Source organism: Taudactylus pleione, unplaced genomic scaffold, assembly GCF_031769625.1.
Source record: "Taudactylus pleione unplaced genomic scaffold, aTauple2 ptg000513l, whole genome shotgun sequence".
In the NCBI taxonomy this organism is placed as follows: domain Eukaryota; kingdom Metazoa; phylum Chordata; class Amphibia; order Anura; family Myobatrachidae; genus Taudactylus; species Taudactylus pleione.
This window is the reverse complement of record NW_028284915.1, coordinates 4,192,765-4,216,698: the sequence shown is the minus strand read 5'-3', so window position 1 is coordinate 4,216,698 and position 23,934 is coordinate 4,192,765. Positions and strand designations below refer to the sequence as shown.

The 23,934-nt window shown below is 41.7% G+C and overlaps 1 protein-coding gene across 1 annotated transcript in view; it reads left to right on the top strand.

Moving 5' to 3' along the window:
• The first annotated feature begins 409 nt into the window (after positions 1–409).
• Positions 410–23,934, top strand: part of APELA (apelin receptor early endogenous ligand) — a 28,584-nt gene continuing 5,059 nt past the window's right edge. The window contains exons 1-2 of the mRNA XM_088450274.1: positions 410–540; positions 6,412–6,501. Coding sequence (XP_088306400.1) covers positions 465–540; positions 6,412–6,500 — 165 coding nt within the window. The 5' untranslated portion in view covers positions 410–464 and the 3' untranslated portion in view covers position 6,501. The remainder of the gene's footprint in view (positions 541–6,411; positions 6,502–23,934) is intronic.

Below are 23,934 nucleotides of genomic sequence, written 5' to 3'. Positions count from 1 at the left end.
TCTTTTAAATTGGGGACAATAGAGGGACTTCCTGCCATTTCCATTGCTTTGCTGCATATGAGACCAATATGGGCCGATGCAAAGTTTAAACAGTTGCAAATGTAAGAGCATCATGGCTTACTTTGCATAGGTCTCCCTGGAATAGGCGGTATTTAAAGGGAAGACCCCTCTTTGTTTCTTATTCCACATTCACTAGCAGGAGCAACTGTTTACTTCTATTCTGGAATTGGTATTTAAGTAGGGAGACTAGGGAAGAGGACAGAAGAACAAGAACAAGCCAGAGGTTTGCTGAGAGGAAAAGGCAGAAAGTGGGAGGCTCTATAACCTTGTCTCCTCCGATCATTAACCTTGCAGTCATATGCAGCACCTACTTCACTGAGAAGAGTTAGTTGAAAGCAGCTTCCAAGGAATTAATACATCAGCTCCCTATCTCGTGGGGATTTCCAGTCCCAAAAAGAAAAAAAATGGAATTTCAGAAATTATTTTACATTCTATTAATCATCCTGATGAGTCTGCTACTTATTCATGCACAAAAACCAGGTAATGCATTTTACTTCTTATTTCATTATTATGCTTTATATATACTGTATATATATATTTTCCGATTTAATATACTTTTTTATTAGTAAAAATGTCAATAGAATAATATTTTAAAATGTCACATAGCAACTTCAAAATATATTTTGTTTGAACTTCAGCTTTCATTTATCTGAATTTGCATTTATATGACAAAGCAAACACAAAATGAATGTCTTATATATTTTTTATTTTGAGATATTATATTGAATATTACTGGCAATGCTGTTTGTTATTGTTTAGCTACTGATAATAGTAGGGCAGGATTAAATAGTAACCTGAGCACATCAGTGACCACACACTTGATACATTAGATAATGATTTGGGAATGTATAGTACTTCTAGGTATTAAATAGATTATAGTATCAACCTGGTCAAATAACAAGGTTAAATATTTACTACTAGTGTGCTGGCTAGTGATAACACTGACACACTGTACACTTATCTAGTGGTGAATTTCTACTAGGTCACATAAATAAAGAGGAAACTGGACTTTCAATCGTCTTTTTGGCATGTTTGTAAGCTGATTCTGATTTGTCAACCTGTGCGAGACCCCTCAGTATCAACCTGTACACACCTCTGTGATACACCATACAGGACAATATTACTCATCTCTAATTGTAATGCTGCTGATGTAAATATGTCTATCGATTAAAGTGACTGTGTAGAGAACTAGTAGCGAGTAAACATTATTAAAACTATATTTCTATAACAAGCTAACTCTTACTTAACTGTCACAGTGCCAGACCGAATTATGCATGTGTAAAGTTTACAGGAGTGTACAAATCATTTCAGGTTGATCATATTCAGAACATTGAAGACTAGTTTACTTAGTTCACAAATATGTCAATATTAAAGCAGGACTATTTTGTCCATTTAATAATATCTTTATTTTTAGGAAAATGAAACAAAGAAACATATAATATAATGCAAAAGTAATGGAAAGTTTAGAGGATTTACTACATAAAGATGAATGGAGTTATGTGCAATAAACTACAAAAGCCATTTACAGTAATTCATACAAGAACGGCACTCTGCATAACAAAATAGTTACTATGGAAGAGGAAGGATTTTATAGAAGATGACTACAACAATGTTCCCTACAGTGGGTGGAATACTAGCTCTTGATTAACAAAGGTTCAGTGAGTCACAAAATGCATATCAAATGGTGATGGGTGACCTGTACAATAGCAAGAGATCAACATAGATTTAAATCAGTGTCTCAAAGAACAGTTTACAATTGTACTGTGGTCCACCTGCTCAATAAAAGTCTATTGCACCTTTGTGCACTTGCAGAGAGGACCTGGGGGAGGTTTTTAAATCTACTGAACACGTAAAAAAAATATCGAAGAGTGAAAATATCCCTCCAGCATCACCTCTCCAAACTGTCTGTACTTTGGTGTATAACCATATTGATAAATGTTTATCATTGCCTCTCTGCTTGCCTCCTTAGTACAATATTATTGCATTTCTGTTTCCATTTTAATGTGCTATGATTATACTAGTTGTGTTACGTACTGCTGTATTTCCAAGGGAGGTTGTGTGAAGATTTCCCAAATTACTTTACTATACACTTTGCAAGTAGAAATGATACTATGTGAGCAGAGGCAGTTTAAGAAAGGAGATGGCCTGAGTGCAGGGTCTGTGTAGGCCCCCTCCTCTCTGGCAGTGCAGTAGACTCTGGCTTTGTTGCGCAGGTCTCTGGGAACATGATGCCCATGCCATGTTCCTGGAAACTTCTCTACTGCGCATGTGCCAAACACCGAAAAAATGGCCGCTGCACCATCTTCCCAGTGATTTCTGTTGTTCTGCAGTGGCGGCTGACATGGGACTCTGGAGACATAAGTACTATTATGGGTGCAGTGCGTGTGGTGTGGGCTTCCTTGGCGGGGTGTATAAAGAGGGGAGGGGTCCCGTGTGAAGTCTCCGTCCAGGGCCCCCTCCTCTCTACCGAGCAGCACAATAGATTATTAGCACTAGTGGAATTTAGCGCTATGCCAGTCTACTGCACATGCACAGATCTCCAGGGAAATGGCGCGGCAGCCATTTTTCTACTGCGCATGTACAAAATGCCAGGAAAATGGCCACCGTGTCATTTTCCCAATGATTTGCGCAGCGCTGCTGCTGCCATCACGAGACTCCGGAGAAGTAAGAATTATAGCTATGCCGATGTGTGAGAATGTTTCTTAAGCCGCATACACACTAGACGATGTTATCGTCTGCGGTAGGACCCGGCGGGGTACCGACATTGGTAAGTGTATACACACTTCGGTCACAACAAACGACAGTGGAGGGGGGGGGCAGACCATGCTGCATTCAGCAATATGGCAGCATTAACGATATCCCCAAATTGAGCTGCATGTTCAGCCGACTGGGCATCGTTGGTCGTTCAGTGAATACACAGTGGACAATATGAATGATAACGATATCATTCATAAGAATCGTCTAGTGTGTATGCCCCTTTACTGTACATGATTGTAACCTGAATAAAAAGAAATAATATATTTGGAGCTTGAGCTAGGAGTCCTGTATAAGGCCTTAGGTCAGAGCTTCCCAACCTCGGTCCTCAAGGCACACTAACAGTTCAGGTTTTAGTGATATGCTTGGGCACAGATGGTCAAATCAAAACAACTGAGGTTCTAATTAAGACACATGTGCTCAAGTATGGCTATCCTTATAACCTGAACTGTTAGTTTGCCTTGAGGACTGTGGTTGGGAATCCCTGCCTTAGGTTAATATGACGGCTATAGTTAAGGTGTGGGATAGGCTCAGTTTTAGGAGATGGGTTAATGGCATTTTTATGTTAGGAATGGATTAAGGTTTGCTGCTTTGAAGTTTGATAACAATATCCCTGCAGTATACACGTGCATCTGAATTACATGCAATTTAGCCATTAATAACAGCTTTGTTTTAAATGACAATTGCAGCAACACGTATACCAATGTTTATGTTAATGCTGAAAAACATGCAAGTGTCTATGAACACATAAACTTGTACCTACTTGCACTCACCTTTTACACTCGCCATCTGAAATATTGGGGAGTAATAACAAATTTGTTTGAAATGCATAAGGTATTTCATCTGTCGCTGTGTGCCTGGATATAGGTAGCCATCTCTCTCAGCGTTCAATTAATTTAGACAGATATGATCATTTCTCCTCCATGCTGTACTGCCTACACTATGCATTGGACAAACATTCTGGTATTTTTATTTAAATGTAATGTCTCCACAATGCTTTATACCAGAGAATGCAAATGAGGAAACAATCTGGAAGAGCTGCCCCTGGATAATCCAACCTTGATGATCAGTAACCAGTAAAAACTCCATTGTCTTAGCTTTCTTTTTTTATTCCATGCTGAATACTATGGGACTGATTCATTAAGGATCGCTATTGCAATCGCAGCTTCTTAATCACAAGCAGGTCTGCTGCGAAAATATGCTAATGCTATCGCAATGTCGTCACACTGCCAGCATAGAGACGCCCACAGACTCCCTTTACCACTATCTCACATCTGTAATACCTTACGAACCTCCACAAACATCAGTAACATCGAGCACCATTGGCCCCTCATGCAGAATTACAGCAGCCCTGACCTTACTTAGAAATTACTCGTTGCACACAGTGAGCACTCAAGCTGCGTATGCAATCGCAATGGCTAATTTATACACGCCCATGCAACGGCGTTCAAACGGACAGACACGCCTGTCCTCTGACTGACCCCCCCACCCGTATTCACCCCCAAACGCTCACTGTTTGTCAATCACTCTGCGATGGATCTGCGTGGCCTGCGTAGTGGTGCAATGCATACTCAGTACACAACAATCGGCCAATTGCGAGCGCTGTTGCAGTTGCGATCCTTAATGAATTAACTGTGCACTTTTGCAGTGTATTTATATTCTGTGCAATGTGCGTTTTGGGGCAATGGCACTTTTGTAGGGTGACAATGTGCAAGTATTTGTGCGGGGTCCCTCTGCTAGAAAAATAGCGGCCCCGCGACACGTGTGTAGAAGATAGCTAGGACTCTGACACAGTGACAGTCCTTGCTCTCTTTGTGCATTCGCTATATTTCTGGCAATTATCTTCAGAAATATGGTGCATTATCCTGATTGATCTTGGTCTGAAGTGCAAGCCTTGCCCCAGGGGCCTGTGTGCGCCGCACTCCCTGTATCTATTATCCATTATAGTTACATGCCTGTTTTGGAGAAGATGTAGTCAGCATCCCGGCTGATGAGATGCCAACGGTCTAAATACCGACGCTGGAATCCCAACAGCAGTCAGGATCCCGGCACCAGAATACCAACCGCTGGCGTCCAAAGGCAAGTATCGGGGGCTAAGGTCAGGGTTAGGCACTAAGGGGGGAGGGTTAACTTTAGGGTGGGGGGAGGGGGGTGTTAAGTTCAGGCACTGGGGGGATTAGGGTTAGGCCCCAGGAAGGGAGGGTTAGGGGCATTTCTAGAGAGGAGGGGGCCCATGTGCAGTCTCCGACACGGGCCCCCTCCTCTCTGTCCGGCGGTCGGCAGCGCACTAGAGTGCGCCCAGAGTCTATAGAGTATGCGCAGGTCACGGGGAATATGGCCGTGGCGGCCATTTTCCCTGTACTGCGCATACGATGGGAAAATGGCCACGGTGTCCAGTGCTGGACCACCGCGCCGACATGAGACTCCGGAGAGGTAAGTAATACTATGGGTGCAGGTTGTGCGGTGCGGGGCCCTCCTGGACCTTGGAGCCCGTGTGCCCGGCATCCATTATAGATATGCCCCAGGTTAGGGTAGGGAGAGGGGGAGGGTTAGCATACCGACCAACAAGTGTCGGGATGTTAACCCTGTCAGGATCCCGACTACCGGCAATCCATACCCAACCCGTTTTGGAGTGATATGTAAAGATAACAGCGTTTTACATAATCTGTGCTTTGGACAACTGAAGTGTTGAATATGTCATAAATAGAGAAACACTTTCTGATTTGTGACGCATTACTGCCAGTGGCAAACGCAGGATTTCCAGAGGGGGGTTTCCAAATGCTTGATTTAAGAGTGAGAGCGTGGCCAGTCCATGAAGAGGGTAGAATTAGCATTTAACCAGCTTTAATATGCATCACACAAAGTGTATTGTGTGTCATAATCCCAGCATATAGAGGACCAGCAATCACAGTAAGCCATTATATGCGGCAGTAGGGCCATCCTGTCTGAGCTGAATGCTTTTATTTTAGATGTGGGCACCATTCCAGAGCATGGGAGCAAGTCGAGGAGTCTGGGGGAGCAGCAGAATAACCTAGCACTGCCCTGTACATATATGTACATATTGGGCTCTATAGCAGCACCTTCTTAACAGTGCATGTTTTCCAGATCTCCTAGTTAGTGCACAGGTTATTTATTATTGACTGATACATGTTAAAAGATCCACAGGTGGTGCTAATTATTTCATTTGTGATGCTGTGAAGAACATGCAGCACTAGTAAAATTATATTACATTACTATTGCTATTGTGTTCATGGTGTGGGCTGGGGAGGGGGGTTTCCAGGCAGACGGCCCCCCCCCACCTGCGTTTGCCTATGACTTCTACACCCCTAAGTCTCTAGTCACACCTATTAAGACACCAGTTCACTATTTTATTTAGCAACAACTCACAACTTGATGAATTTACTTTAAAACCTTTAAGTACATCACTCCATTTAAGGTCTATGAAGTCCCAGGAGCCAGAAGGTAGAGGGCAGGTGATCAGACGATAGAAAGTTCTATAAGCTTCCAGTAACCAGATTTCTGATAAAAGCACAAATGAACTAATGTTACTTTGCATGGTGAAGTCATAATTTTAATTGTGGGTTTTATTTATTCCAGCAAACTTTGGTCAGCGGAGAAGAATACATAGACACAACTGTTTCCTGAAAAGGTGTATGCCTCTTCATTCAAGAGTACCCTTTCCCTGAGGTATGTATCTGTATAACTCCTCCTGCAATTTAGGTGAAGAACATGTGTGTGTCTGGGACCTGACATTCATATAGTGTTATCTGCAATTTACTGCTGTTTTGAATACTGCTTTTTAGGTCAGGTGTGAGTGGATGAATACTGCTTTTTAGGTCAGGCGTGAGTGGATGAATACTGCTTTTTAGGTCAGGCATGAGTGGATGAATACTGCTTTTTAGGTCAGGTGTGAGTGGATGAATACTGTAGACAGTGAGAAATGAATGCTCACACTAAGGGCCTAATTCAGATATGTACGTAAATCCAATCGATTACACATATATCCGATGGTGGGGCATCTGCAGAGCCACCTGAGCCGCAGCCTTATTGATGAGAGCAAGGAGGGGGGTGGCATCGGTCTGCTTTCCTGGAAATAAGGGCGTGTCCCCCTTGTTTCCTGGTAGTTCAGGGTCTGCATCATAGGACGCAGACTTTCCGGCCTCGCAAGGGGTTAGGTTTTCTCCAGGCTGAGTAAGTCTCAGCTTATTCAGCCTGGCTAAAGCAGCAACCATCATGACCGATGGTCGAGATGGTGATCTGAGGCACCATCTACGGGTACTTAACTGGGATCGCAGATGCAGCAAGGAGGTGTCTATTTCCTACTGACACCTCCTGCTGCATTAGCATATTAGTAGGGCTGTATTGTGCAGCCGTATCCTTTGGGCTGTGCAATACTGTCCACATCTGAACCAGGCCCTAAATGCATATAGGCCTCTTGCACATTCTATACATGGATGCAGGATAAAGTAGCTTCGGTTAATATTTCTTCAGCTTGCTGATAATAAAGCAGGTTACCTGATGGAAACTGGTTCAAAATGTATAGGAGGAGCCAATGCAGTGTACCATGAATGGAATGCAATGGAACCCATACATCAATGTACTACTTATCTGACACACCAAAATCACAATTTTATGCCCCTTCTTACTTCTGAACCATTGATAAATGATCTTTCTGGAGAACACACATCTTATTTATTATTTATTTATTAACAGTTTCTTATATAGCGCAGCATATTCCATTGCGCTTTACAATTGTAAACATTAATAGAACAAAACTGGGTCATAACAGACAGATATATAGGTAGGAAGTCCCTGCTCGCAAGCTTACAATCTTCAATGGATGCTTATAAATGCACATTAAGGATGGTGGTTCTCCCTGGGGGAGATGTATCAAACCTTCTAAAAAGTGGAGAAGTTGCCCATACTGTAACAACCACTCAGCCGCTAGCTATCATTAATCTAGCACCTTCTATAATATGACAGTTAGAAGCTGATGGGTTGCTATGGGCTACTTCTCCACCTATTTATGTACTTATCCGATCATACCTCTGGGGAGCTGTGCAGAGCCCCTGGATTTCCTGTAATTGATGCCTGGAGTAGTACTGTATCAGAACCTGAGGTCAGGTTTTGTTGTCATAGGTGAGGGGCGGAGAACTTGGGAACAACAGAAAATAGATGCTACGACAGTTGTAACAATAAGTGTAAGTAAAATGGAATTAAAGAAACAAACTAATATAAATACTTGTGGGGAGCCTCTTGTGATGGTTGCAAATCTTTCATAGTTAAAAGACAAAAAAAAAAAACTTATTAAATTAATGGGGTTTTCCTATTTTTGTGAAATTAATCTTTGGAAGAATTAAAACAAAAAGTGTTTTTTTCCCTATATTAAAATAAAACACCTACTTATTTCAATATTTTTAAAGAATAAATCCTGATCTATCCTAAAACAATGAGATCAAGTTTTTTGGCTACAAAACAAATGCAACTGTATTCCCTATGAAGCTAACACATCTAAAAACTTGAAAATCTGTCACTAAGATGTTAAACTTGTATTACACTAGTTACAGAAGTATAGAATAAACCCATTGATAGTACTGAACCTAGAGCATAAAATAAGACATGTAACATTGTCCTCTCCAAATGTAAGAATATATTTTAAAGACAAGACATAACTACTCTAAAAAAATAAGGATAGTATATGTGTACACACACACACACACACACACACACACACACACAAACACACACACACAAAATGTTTGATCTTTTGGTCTTTATTTGTACACTGGAGTTGTCAACCCGACATGACCCTGTTGAGAATCTCCTCTGAATAAAATCACATTGCCTTCAGAAGATCACACCACAACCTCTCTGTATGGACATAAATCAGGCTTAAGTTATTTGTCAATTTGGATAAGGAGGGCCATGACCTCTATTTAATCAGGTTATTTGATTCATTGAAGCTTCATTTAAACAGAAGCATATGGATTCTCTCTAGTAATCAGTGATGACCTGTAAGTGGCTTCCTCATCTAATATACCAATGTGGTGACCGATGCAGGCACCTGCAGCATATAATTAGTATTAGACAGACACATACATAATATACCTTTATTGTTACTATGGGTAGTATAAAAAAAAAGTATAAAAAAGTGATCTGGCTGTTTAGCAGAAGTTGTCCTGTATAGAAACTTGCAGCTGAGAAATGAGGGGCTCTGTTAAAAACCTTCAAAAAGACATAGATATAGTGAAAGTGTCTGCACCAATAACTATGCAATGATCCCCAAGGCTGTTGGATATATACAACTAGAATAATTTATTCAACATACATGTGAACTGCTGTTCATCCCTTTTAAACAGTACACAATATTGCCTTCTGCAATAATATGACTGGAGATAATACAATATTATGCAACATTGAGGTCCCAGATAGATATATGAGACATATATGTCTGATCGTATTGGATTATAATCTGTGCATCAATAGAACTGTATCCACGTATAATGCAAAAAAAGAACTTCCAGCATGTAAATATATCCTTATGTGCAAAGTTATATAGTCACCAATTGTAGAGACTGTTGATAAGTGTCCCGTACGAATTTCCAAATGTTCAGGCTCCTTAATGGACCCGCACCGAGTCTCCTGTGTGGCTTGCACAATGATGGCAAATCCCGGCTGGTATTGAACTCCAGCACCTTGTCTATGGTTGCGCTGCACAAGCAGCCCCCGACCTCGCTAGGTAGGTGTATGCTGGGAAATGTAGTGCCCCGCATAGTGTGTGTAGGGCATGCAGAGAACCCCACAGGTACCAGAGGGATGTGATGAAATAATACTTTCCAGCGGCCCCATTTGAACTGCTGCTCCCTGTAAAGCGTAGTCCGGGAAGTATACAATGCCACAATATTATTACAGATGGCAATATTGTATACTGTTTATTAATGTGCGTTAACGGGATGAACAGCAGTTCACATGTATGTTGAATAAATTATTCTAATTGTATATATCCAACAGCCTTGGGGATCATTGTATAGTTATTGGCGCAGACATTGTTACTATGGGGTCTATTTACTAATACCCCCTTTCCACCAAAATTCCGCGTCTGACCCAGAGTTGGAACAGGGTTTCTATCCGGATCAGACCCGGAATTTAGCCGGCGCTGACTCGGGATATTCCCGAGTCGGCGCCGCTCACACCGCAGTCGGGTCTGCATAGACCCGGCTTTTCCGGCGTGAAAGTGGACGCTTGGAGATGACGTCATCTTCAAGCGCCACTGAAGCCGGACCACTCGGAGCACTGCAGGTCATCAAGACCCGGAGTGCGCCATACACACAGCAGGGTTTCACCGGTTACTCCCGTGTTAAACCCTGCTATTTACCTGGGTTGGATTGCCGGGTCACTCGACCCGGCTATCCAACCCTCACCCCTTTTACACCAAGGAGCTGCCCGGGTTAACCCTGCAATAACCCGGGTTTTAGCTCCGGTGTAAAAGGGGTATCAGCCTTGGATGCAGATAAAGTGAACGGAGATAAAGTATCAGCCAAATAGCTCCTGTCATGTTTCAAACATAGAGACAATTAGTGCCAGCATTTGAATCTCTGTGATTTATGATAAAGATATGTATTGATCATTTTAGCCAATACTAGGCCTTATTATATTAGGAGGAATCACTTCTTAGATCTTTACATATATATCTTAGCATCAATTAATAGGCTTATCCTGTATTACTAGAGACTTATTAGTGGACCTCGCTTTTTAACTGTATTATTTTTTTCACTAATTATTTATTTCATTTTTTTTCACTTAAAGGTATGTTTAACTTCTTTATTGTTTACCTTATATATTTCACTGCACATTTCCCAATATGGGGATTATTTTAAATCAATGATAATTAAAGTTACATTTTATTGTATATATATTTCTGTCTATGTGCCCACGAGAATACAACCTCTGGCTCTCTTTCTTTACATTTCAATATAATTTGGTTGGAACAGGGCAGCACTCCCATAACTAAGAATGGATTAATATATAATATTTTCGGGTTCTCTATGTGATTAATAAAAATTTGAATAATTGAATAGGTAGAGTGCAGACACATTTCCTCTTTCTTGCTGATGTTTCAAACACAGCCTGTGACATGGCAGTTAGGAGCTGATTGGTTGGATCTTTATCTCCGTTCACTTTATCTCCATCCAAGACTTAGTAAATAGACCCTTAAGTCACAGTAACGTTATTTTGCATAGTTTATGATTTTCAGCTACATAATATTATATCTGTCAGTCATCTCTCTACATTATATATCTATGCTGGTAACAATTGGTCCTCTCTAATATGACATTGAAAAATGATCGCATTTAGATGAAACTATAACTAGGACAATATCACCTGTACATAAAGAAAGAACTCCTTAGAATATAACCCATTGGCAATAGTGGTTATAGGAATTCAGGCTCTCTGTAATAGACAGACATTACAATAGCTTGATGGGGCGTGGTATATAAAGTCAAACCATCCTTGGTGGTCTAGCGGTGGCTTACCTTCTCCCAGTGGCAGCAGTGTCTCAAGCTGTGACTTCAAGGTCCCGGTGGTCAAATGTGTAGAAGTATCAGCGCAGACCTCTGACCCCTGCCCCTAACCCTAGCGCCTAACCCTAACCTGCCCTCTCCCGCAGCCTACAGTAATCCTAAACTTCCCCTGGTGACTAACCCTCCCGTCCCGCGGGATGCAGTTAATAGACCGGCAGACGCAATGCCGCCGGTCTAAATCCCGACACGACCTGCACGACAAGGGACTTAAAATAGGCGTCGAAATGCTGACGCCTATCTTAACCCCGACACCGGAAGACCATCCCCCACCATCCCGATTGTCCTCTAACGTGTAAGTATAACACTTAGCCAGGGGATGGGGGGGTTAGGTTTAGGGACCCCTGGGGGGAATTAGGGTTAGCCCCCCCCCCCAGTGACGGTTAGGCTAGGGGAAGGGGGGGTTAGGGTTAGGCACGGGGAGGGAGGGTTAGGTGTAGGCACCCCTGGTAGGAGGTTAGGCACTAGGAGGGGAGGTTAGGTGTAGGCACACTCCTGGGAGGGTTAGGTTTAGGGTTCGGGGAGGGAGGGTTAGGTGTAGGCACCCCTGGTAGGAGGTTAGGCACTAGGAGGGGAGGTTAGGGTTAGGCACCCCTAAGGGAGGGTTACGGTTAGGGGGGGGAGAGGGGAGGGTTATGGTACTAACCAACGCCCGTCGGGATCTCGATCTGTCGCACTGTCACTGTTGAGCCGCCGGTACTTCAATCCCATTCCCGTCCTGCAGCCTAACCTTAATGTCGACAGTCTGAGAATGTCAGGATTTCACATGTCAACATTTCAGATGACATTCTGAGGATGTCGACATTATGACTGTCGATATTGTAAATGTCGACCTTATAACTGCATCCCTGTTGGGTGTATTTAAAATAGAACAGAATTGATTTACTAATATTTAAAAAAAACTAAATTGATGTTAATGTGTGATTTAACCCCAGAAACACAACATCGATGATAATCAATTTTTATTGATTTTAAATCAAAATCAACCTTTAGTTAATATACCCCTTGGTGTGAATCTTCATACTGTATAATTGCTTGCACTTTCAACCATGAATGACTAGCTTTGTGCTTTCTCTCACAGCTCTATCACATACGCAAAGTAGTTTTGTAGCATAATGGATTTATATAATTGATAAGATCAGTTTCGATCATATAACCATAATCACATAGAAGGTTTTGTAAAACAAGTGTCAGAGTCAGAATTCACAGTTACTAGTTGCCAAAAAATATTAAAGAAAAAAATATATTGGCTTTAACTGTTAATGTGTATTGCACAATTATATTGATTAGAAAGCTGCAGGTTATCTCAAGGTTTACATTATAGTGACAGAGAAAATAATAAGTAACTTGCCAAGTCTTTGGCTTACCCAAGAATCTCCATTAAGTTCAGTATTGATAAAGTGCAGTTGATAACAATAGTAGTGGGTTTGTTTGCTTCAACAATAGATAGGTAATTATTTAGGCCCATGGGTAATACGATGATATAATCAGGGCCTGGAGCAAAGTGCAGGCTTTTGACTAAGCTACACCACATCATTGCAGGTACTTATTATTTACAAATAAAAACCGAATGCAGGCACCACAGCACATGCAATGGAGTGCAGAGTGCAAGATGCAGCTGTAACAATAAATAAATTATATATATATATATATATATATATATATTATAGTTAGATGAATTCCAATAATGGTGGTACTCTGCTCTACCTGTTAAAACTAACTAATAAGTGCAGGTTCCAGCACTTATGGGCAGGGTGGATGAGATGCGTCTCGGACTCTGATCAGTTGCTTTTTAGGTCCCCATAGGAAGCACAATCACTTGCTCAGATGGGACCGTGGATAGGTGAATGAGTCAGAACTCCAACCTCCCCACCATAGTTCACCACACTCCCTCTCTCAAGACTCTGTTCATACAGCACATGACTCTGGATTATTTCACAAATATGTGTGTACAGGTTGAGTCTCCCATATCCAAATATTCCGAAATACAGAATTATTTTGGCATGACTGAGATAATGAAACCTTTGATTTTTGACGGTTCAATGTATACAAACTTTGTCTAAGGCACAAATTACTAAACATATTGTATAAAATTACCTTCAGGCTGTGTGTATAAGGTGTATATGAATCATTAATGAATTTCATTTCTATACACAAACTTAGCTTGAGCCACAAAATTATTGAATATATTGTATAAAATGACCTGCAGGCTATGTGTATAAGGTGTATATAACACATAAATGCATTCAGTGTGTATATTTGGGTCCCATTCCCATTTATTTCATTATGATATGCAAATATTCCAAAATACGGAATATTCCGTTATCCAAAATACCCCTGGTCCCAAGCATTTTGGATATGGGAGACTCAATATATATACATATATATATATATACACATACACATATATATATATATATATACACATATATATATATATATATACACATATATATATATATATACACATATATATATATATATACACATATATATATATATATACACATACACACATAAGGAGTGCTGCTTGCAATCAAATGAATATATATATGTATTATTATTATCCTTTATTTATATGTGCCACAAGGGTTCCGCAGCGCCTTACAAAGTACATAAACAAATGAGCACACCAGACAAGTACATAGACAAATGATAACACAAGAAAAACAGTTATTAACAGTACAAACAATGCAGGACAAATACACGATTTATACATTGCTGCATAATACTCAAAGAAGCAGCATGGCATCAGCAACCAAGGGTTAGGTGCTGTTGTAAATTAAAGCAGGAGTAAGTGAGGGAGAAGCACATGAGTGAAGAGGGCCCTGCTCGTGAGAGCTTACATTCTAAAGGGGAGGGGGCAGACAAACAGGGGTGACACAGATGGGCTGGATTGTGAGGAAGGAACATGGAGTTAGTGGGTTAGGATGAGAGCTGGAAAGCTTTGAGGAAGAAAGGGGTCTTGAGAGCCCATTTCAAGGTTAGGAGCCAAGAAGCAAAGTTAACATGGAATTTTAAGTTAAGGCCAGGGGGATGAGGAATGTCAGCTACTCGAGGAAGGCAAAAGGCAACTGATATGAGCATTGAATGCAAATAACGAAGTGGAGAGTTTAGAAGGTAAGAGTAGGTGGGAGTGACCAGATGATAGAAGTACCCCATTACCAACACTGTGTCAACCTCCAGGCCAGGGAGTGTGAGAGAATGTGAGGCTCCCAAAGGAGATAGCTGCAGTAGATGGGTAAGTCCAAAATTTGGTGATGGCTAGGAGATTAAAGGAGTTGAATATGAAGCTGTAATGGACAGGGACCAGTTGTCTATAGACAGGACTGGCTTTCCAAAGGAGACAGGAGAGAGGGACAGAGTTGGGAGGAGAGAGAAGGAGATTGTTAGGGTTGTTGTAGTGTGGGGTTGAGATTGATTTAGAGCAGGGGGATAAGGAGAGTGTGGGTATGTGGTGGGCTTCTGAGTGAGGAAGGGTGACAGCAGGTGGTTGGCAAGGTGGAGGTTTAGTGTGGTGTGGGTTGAGAAGAAGAGGTGTAACTTGGAGAAAAGGGAGGGTGCAGGGCTTACGAGTTATGGGAGATGCGGTGGAGAGTTCTAGATGGGATGAAGGGAGATAGAGGAGAGGAGGGAGGAAGAGAAGAAAGTGGAGGGAGAAAAGAAATGGGAACTGGTGGTAGAGAAAAGTATTATGCAGCTTCTGAGTGAGGAGGGGGGTAGAAGAGAGCCATTGCGTAGATGAGGGATTAGGGGGGGAAGAAAACAGAAGTAGTAGTGATGAGAGTGAGATACAGGAATAGTACAGTTAAAATGTCTAAAAATCAGATAAAAGGAAGAACAGTGTTAGAAGATGTAAAGGCACAACTACAAAAGTATATAATAAACAAAATGAGTTTAGAGCTGTTAAAGTAGCAGGATTTTAAATTAAGGATAAAGCATTCTTACAGATGAGAAGATGTTTAAAAATGGTAGATACTACAGTGTTGTAGAGATAAATTGACAGTGGTAAAGGAATAATATAAACAGTGTAGGGACAAAAAAACACCATACATTCAAAAATTTAAATGTAGCAATCCACTTAGTAGTTGCTTGCAATGCTGAAGCAGGCTGTTGGCAAAAGGTGTGTTCAGGTTATAATGAAAGCTGGTGGCTGAGTTGAAGGGTATCCAGAAGCTCAGAAGATCCTTTTCAATTGTTTTCAAGTTGTAAAGAGATCTTTTTTAAATGTTGTACTCCTGTCTTCCTCCTGTTTTAATTATTGTCTAACTCTTTAAATTATGCTGTGCATATAATACCACTTTGAAATAAAAACCTATGCAGCCTTGTAACAGGCATGCAGCCTGTGGCTTACTGGGTATATATATAGTGAAGCATACATGTGTAGTCACTGATAAAACCCCAACCCCCAATAACCTCACCCAGACCAGATACAAGTTATAAAATTCTAATACAAACAGAAAAACCCTAAGCAGCATCCCATGTATCTAGGAGTTAATAAATAGTTAAGTTGCAAGACCTATAGTTTTCACACCCTTTTCACATTATTTTAGTATCACCTACAGTTACTAAAGGGCAATTGGAGTAGAATTCGTAAAATTCTACTCCAGCCCCTAAGTATCACTTATTTTTAGTAAGCAGATCGTTTTCCCATAATTGTAATGGGAAATGCAATCTGTGTGCAAGTTACTAAAAATAAATTGTGAAAAAATCCCGGAGAAAGCCGTATGATAATGACGCCACCTGGAGGTGGCGTTATCCAGGGTCTCCCCCGGTTACCGGGCTCCTACTCTGAGAAGGAAAGCAGAGCCCGGAGCAGGCCCCAGTGATCAGCTCTGTGGTCTAAACAGACCACACGCTGATTCACTGTAAAAAGATGTAAAAAAAAAAACAAACTTACTTGACTCCAGGGACCGGTGGTCTGGGCTCCGGTGATGTCCTCCCTCCGGTCAGCTGGTCTCCCATGCTGCACTGCGGCCCGGTCGTCACCTGACAGGGTTCCAGTGCAGTATGGGATGTCAGCTGACCGGAGGACACGGAGGACATCAGCGGAGCCCGGATCATGCAGGTAAGTGTAATTAAAGGAGAAGGGGTGTCGCGATGGTCCGCGATTGCGGGGCTTAGCGATGGGGGCGGGGCTTAGTGCCGGGGGGTTGCAGCGGCGGCTGGTTGGCGCATGCGCGGGGCACTTGTCACGGTATTTTTATGCGAAAATACAGTGACTGGTGTGCGGAGGGGATTCGCAGGGACAGAGCTTTCTCGCAAGCTCTGTCCCTGCAAGGGACAGAGCATTTGCAATGCGAATTCAGTCGATAATATCACACTACAATCTGCATTACCAATGCGGATTGTAGCAAATAGAGCCCTAAGTCGCTCTGGTTTTTCCAGATAATAATTAATAACAAAGTACCTATGAAATCAGTATAATCATACAGCACTGCTAGTTCTATGTCAGATGACTGGTCCCAATAGATTACCTTTGATATCAGTATTATATATATATACTTTTATGTATGTGCAGCCTGACGACGGGCAATAAAGCCCAAAACGTTAGAGCAATGACCTTGTGAAGGAACTTTTTATTTCTAAGACCGTCGAGTGCAGCGCTTGGTTGACTATATATATAAATTTATATATATTGATTGCAAGCAGTACTCCTTATGTTGAAATATAATATAATGCAGATGCCCTCCAAGCTGATATGATAGGGGAACCAGAAAATCCAGGTCCATTGTAAGGCGGCACTCTTTGAATAAAATATAGTCAGACTGCAACCTTTCAATGTGTATAAATAAATACACATACACAGAGTGCATACAAACAGCACAGCAGGAAGATATCAGTGTTGCCCTTCACCACTCTATGCATACATCATAGCACACAAAATTAGTTGTTTTTCATTCTAAGCTACTATAATAATTTGTTCTCTAGCAATTACAGAGACCTAAAGCCTCACACTCATGGAAGCCTAGATTCAATGATTTTTGGGCTGCATATGAAATGTCGTTGGTGGACTCATGCTAATCCTTAATGGGAATGTGTCCACATGACAAAAGAGCAACATGATTAAGTAAAACAGGACTCCTGGGAAGTCTGAGTTCAGGACAAGGCTCAAAATGATGAATGTGGGTAGGTCAGGAACACATAAATACAAGCACCTTGTCACAGAGCTTGTTAAGTAGTGGTATTGTGCAGGACATCTAATCCAGCAATAGTTTTACACCGGCTTACAAAATGAGCAACATTTGCACACTAACCAGCTAGGTGAACACACACAAAACAAATTAATGAGCCATCCACACGACAGAAGTCAGCAGGTTATGAGGTGCTATATATATATATATATATATATATATATATATATATATATATATATATGCATGCAGTATATACACACACACACATAGTGTGTATATATATATATATATATATATATATATACACTAAGTACAACTAACCATTGTAGGTAATGCAAGTTAAATTCTACACTGCAACTCAACAATGCATAAAGAAAAGGTGGAAAATGTGTCAAATTCTATTGTTTTTTTTCCCAAATGTTGAAAAATTTTAAACAATTTTATATGTTTGTATATATAGAATTAAATAATACAAGTCATATAGCCTATATACCGGAAATAATGTTAAGGCAGTAAGCAATTGACATGTTAATTAAAAAAAATACATTAATGAGTTTAGCAGGTTATAACAGAGCTAATTAATACTGCTTTTATACCGAAATTCCGGGTCCAACCCGGAGGTGGGAACAGGGTTCCAATCCGGATCACAGACCCAGGATATTCCTGAGTTGGCACCATTCCCACCGAAGCCGAGGCTGCAGAGACCCGGCTTTTCCGACGTTGAAGTGGATGCTTGGAGATGACGTCATCTCCAAGCGCCACTGAAGCCGGCCAATCGGCAGGCATGCGGCACGATCCAGGTCACTATGACCCGGATTGCGCCATTCACACTGCAGGGTTTCACAGGTTTTACCCATGTTAAACCCTGCAAGTTACCCGGAGATCCAACCCAGTCCCTTTTTACACCAAGGAGCTACCCGGGTTAACCATGCAATAACCCGGGTTTTAGCTCTGATATAAAAGGGGTATTAGATTGGATGTGGTTGTGCACAAACGGTCAAAGGAAGAGATGCATACAAGAAAAGCATATTTACATGTAGCATTCATGCTAGACATGTGGCAGGTGTACAAGTGTGTACACTTATGCCTCACAATGGCATAAAGATATTGCTTGACAGATTTAGCAGTAAATGCTAGTCCCATTACCCTATTTGTACACAATTTATTAAATTAATAGTATGTAATATACAGAATAGTGCTGACACTTTTTACAAAATATACAAATTGCATTTTCAATGTAAAATGTGATTCAATACACAACTCCACATCTGCTATTTTTCCATTTAAACTATTTTTGGTAGTCCTATCAGAAAGAGGGGTCAATACATAATCAGCCAATCAGAAACAACTAGTCATCATCACTGTGTATCATTGCATCAGCTATCCTGTGCCTGTAATGCTGGGTACACACTGACAGATATATTGGCCAATCAATTGATCGGCCAATATATCTGCTGCCCGTCGGCCAGTGTGTACACACGATATGTCTGTGAACTGCGTCGTTCACAGACATATCGCATTGTCTGTGCTGCACAGCCGATGGACAGATATGTCTGCAGACCACCCATACACACACACAGCGACAGCCGCGGGAGGGGGTGGGACATGCCCCAGACCCGCCCACCGGCTGCCGGGACACAAGTAGATGATGGCCGTTCAGTATGTATGAACGACCATCATCTGCAGATCACTCGATCTGCAGATATATCTGTCAGGTGTCTACCCACCATTAGAGACATGCGTCCTAACAGGTGTATCTGGAGATGCATCCACAGCTAATTATGTCACTATCCTTGCTATTATGCAAATGCTGCAGGTGGTGTATTACACCCCCTGCTGCACTTGCGACCCTAGCACTGCGACGGCGGTCGCAGGCTGGGATCACCATCGCGACCATTGGTGGTCGATGGTTGACGGCGCCGGGCCTCCAGCCAGCTGAGTAAGCCAGCACACTGTGTATATCAACGCAGATCCTGGGCTTGCCACTCCTGGAGTAATAAAACACACACCCATTTCCAGAAATACCCCCTGTCCCGCCCCTTAAATGTATTCAAGGGTCTGCGTGTGACTATGCAGGACCCATTCTGCATACTCGCAGAATGGGTCCTGAGCACACGCAGATTCCCGATAATTGTAAACTTGCGTGCACTGCTGAATCAGGCCCTATGTACTAAGCCTTGGAGAGAGATAAAGTGGACGGAGATAAAGTACCAACCAATCAGCTCCATGTGTTTTCTTTTTGTCCTGTGATGGCCAATGTGTTTTATTTTTTTCTTGTGCCTTTTTTTGCCTGCCCAGGCATCTGAGTTGCACCATGCATACAACCAAATGGTGTTCGTACAGAGTCACAGTACAGAGGCAGACACATACACAAAGAAGTATATTACAAATCTTTTGGGTGTTCCTGGGCTGTTACAGCGAGTTGGCTAATCTGACCCAGATGTAATGTAGTATGGGTGTGTTAGGTATGTATGCAGGAATATGACAGACCAGCTGTCCTTATCAGCTGTCACTACATAAATGCCCTCCAGCATCTCTGGGAGTGCTGGACATCCCCCTATACTTATGAACATGGGGGTGTGCCGTGAGTCCACGCCCTTCTCCAGGAGGCCACACCCATTTTTCGGACATGCGCCTTTGCTGTGCATCTAATATCTCTATGGAGGGAGGGGGGGGGGGGGCGATGCTCTTTCTTGCACACTGCACCAAAATGTCGGCTTTGTGTATATGTGTGCTATGTGAACAATGTACAATAGTATGTACGTAAATGTATATGTGTGTGACTATATATGTATTTGTAAACGTGTCGCTGTGTACAACAGTACGTATGTATGTGTGTAACAATGAATGTATGCATACCCCCAACCATCACAAATTTGGTGGGGCAGTACTGTTTTTTTGGGGGCTAGAAGAAAAGTAAGGAGGGCAGCATGACATCTAGTGAAGCGATGTAAACGTCCCCAGCGTGAAATTTAATGTGGACGTGACGTGTGGTCATGTCCCCTTTTTGTGTGCCTACTTAAGGCTTGCACATGAGGACTTGATCCCCGTGTTCCAAATGTCGCCCTCTAGGGCACCCTAGTCTTAAGTGCCCCGGGCTCCCAAAGTCTTAATCAGCTCTGGTATAGGTATAACACTAGATGGACCACAATATATTTTACATATACAATTAGGTAGAATAATATCAAGCTACATTAGTAAGTATTTGGTTGGTATAAAATTAAAGCAATGTGCTCACAATCTCTGACATCTCATCACACAAACGTCTGCAGAACAATTAGATTTCCTAAATGGTATAGAAATCTAGATTTAAAAAAACAAAACACATTTGTATAAATATTATTCCTACAAGCACTATACCAATTTAGTAACATGATATCTAAGGTTTTATTTACTCAAAGAATGCTTTCTCCTCTCTACAACCAGATGTAAAGGCCTATTTCCAGCAGAACCATTCTTCAAGGTGAAAAATGTTACTTGGCTAAAAGAGATGGAAAAATAATTGTTCTGATATAAATCAGATGTTTATTTGCAAATTATCTCATGACAAATGGTCACGCTTCAGCCACATTTGTTCCTTGCTACAACTTAAGTGCCCATCAATCACAGGGAAGGTCTGAAAAGGAGAGGCGGGTCTGCTTTCGCTGTACAGAAGCCCGGCCATACAAAGAAATGATAGGAGAGCATGAGAATACTGCTCTAGCCTGTCTCAAACTTTAATATTCAGTAACAGTGGCCAGGGCAGTAAATAGGCAAAAAAAAGGTTTTTAAGCCATCACATTCCCGTGGATTTATTTTCCTTAAATGAGGAGGGTGGGTTACCGTGGGTGTTATGAAATGTGGTGCAGACAAGCTGTACTGCAACCAATAATCATCCCCAGATGTTTATTTTCATTTTCTCAACTGAAAAATTACACACCATTACCTACAGTATATTGCACATTTTTATCACTGTACCACAATTAGTGACCTGTCATTATTGACTTAGAGAAAAATGAGAGGAAATCACAGAAATGTTTAATGTGAGTATTCCTTACTCTGAAGACATTACTGTGATTTCATTTGGAGGTGGCAGGTAAACTATAAAAAAGTCCTAAGTAATGGGCCCCATCCATCTGCAATGGATTGCCGCGATCCCGTGATGCTGCAACACTGGATCGCAGAAATCCAACATGTTGGATTTTGCTGATTTGACGATCACGATCAAAAAATAATTGCGCTCGTCAAATCGCCGACATTTAACATGGCAAATGTCTGCGATCCAGCGACGGATCGCAGAACATCGATGGTGGGAGGTCCCATCGCATCACCGGATCGCGACTAACAGACACTGATGTATGGCCACCTTAAAACATACATCAGGATTCTATCTATATCTGGTTAGAAATGACACTTCTCTGCATGTTTAATCAGAAATGTAATGATATTAAAAGTAAAACACAATAACCTATGCGCTTACTAACTTTACCCCCAAGACAAAGTTGTAAAACTAAAAGAACTAGAATTCACATTACCTCTGTAAGCAAACTGCCATCAAAATAGACACTTTTACTAGTGCCTTGTAATGGCAGTATACATTTGTACAGGTATGTGCATTGAAGCTATTCTACACATTTGAACAGGTTTAACATTTTTATTATTATAATTAAATTTTAGTTTTTGAGTACATCCATGTGATTGTTTTTACCATACTAAAATGTGCTACAAAACATGAAATAAAGACCTGTAATATAGGAGGCAACTATCTGATATATTTTCCTTACTTATATTGCTATTGCAGTAAACTGGAATAAATAAAATAACAGAGGTAACAAGGAAAAAAAAAACTTTAATTATATTTAAATTATTATATACAGTAACTCACACATAATCCACAGCAGTTTACACAGAATATTTTAGCAATTCACATCAGACCCTGCCCCAGAGGCAGGGTTGGCCATCGGTCGTTAACAATCATTGATGGTTAACAACCGATGACTGAAGGTTTTGCCATCGATTGCAGAGATCTAATGGTTCCCCGCCTTCAATAGCAGGCTAGGACAGGTTTTTTTTTGGGGGGGGGTTTTATCCCAAAGGCACGGAGCTTAGCCCCACCCCAATTCTGATTGTCCATGTCCCACTGTGCCGCCCAGCAGCGGTTGACATGGAGGGGTGTAAAAAATCATGGTCCACAGTAGATGGTTTTGTACCATCGATGGACAGCCAACCAATGGCCATCCCTACCCAGAGGAGCTTACAATCTATGTTCTCTACCACACATACTAGGGCTAATTTTTGTTGGGAACCAATTAACCTATCAGTATATTTTTGAATTGTGGGAGGAAACTGTAGTACCCAGAGGAAACCCAAGCAAGCACAAGGAGAATATATAAAGTGCACAGAGTGGACGGGATGCATGACATATCGCAATTTGCATGGAGAGCATCTCACCACTCTTCGCAAGCATGCCAGTGTTAATTACACCAGTATGCATAAAGAAAAACGCAAAGGACAGCTCTCTCGGTAAAAACTGTCCTTTGCGAGCGAGGGACTTCCGGGTCTATGACCCAAAAGTCCCTCTGGTGTAATTCTGCGCATGCGCAGAATAACAAACGCGCCACAGGGGTTCTGGGAGGGAACCATTTGGATCCCTATCACGTCACTCTGTGAATAGAAGCCCATAGGGTTCTATTGGAAAACACCATCTAAAGATGGCATTGCCCACCGCATCCAAGCCCTGGCATGTTTCGCATCCTGGGGCTTGGTGCATATGAAAAATGTGGTCAAACTCCCAAAAAACAGCATTTTTGGGTATTTGACCGCACTTCTGGCTAGTACACCCCGCCCAGTTAGGGCTGTGAAGAGAAACAGGACCTCAGTGCTGTTGGGCAGTAATGCTAACCATTAAACTAACCGTGCTCCCCACTTTGTTGATTCAGGGGCTGATTCATATTTGCACGCAAATGGCGATGTTCACGCAGATTGAGTATTGGCCATTGAGCATGCATGTAAGTCGCACTGCGCAGATGCATTGATTGTACTGAGATTACACAGAGGATTTATTTGCAGTGAGTGACAGGTAGTCAGCGGTTTTGGGAGGTATCAGGGGTAGGCTAGAGAAATGCAGGCGTGTCAGGACTGTTTAAACAGTTTTTGCACAAATTAGCTCTCTGCATGTCTGGAGACCTGCTCTGGCTGCGGCAGCCTAAACTTAAGGCGGGTATCCACTACCAGACAGTGAAAAGATTGAATGATAACTATATCGTTATCATTCACTACACAGCAGGGTGCCCACACTGAATGATATGTCGTTCAGTGTAGGCACAATCATCTGCAAACATGCTGAACTTGACGATATCGTCAGGTTGACCAGCATGTTTGCATGATGATAGATGTCTTAGGCTGGGTACACACGTAAAGATTTT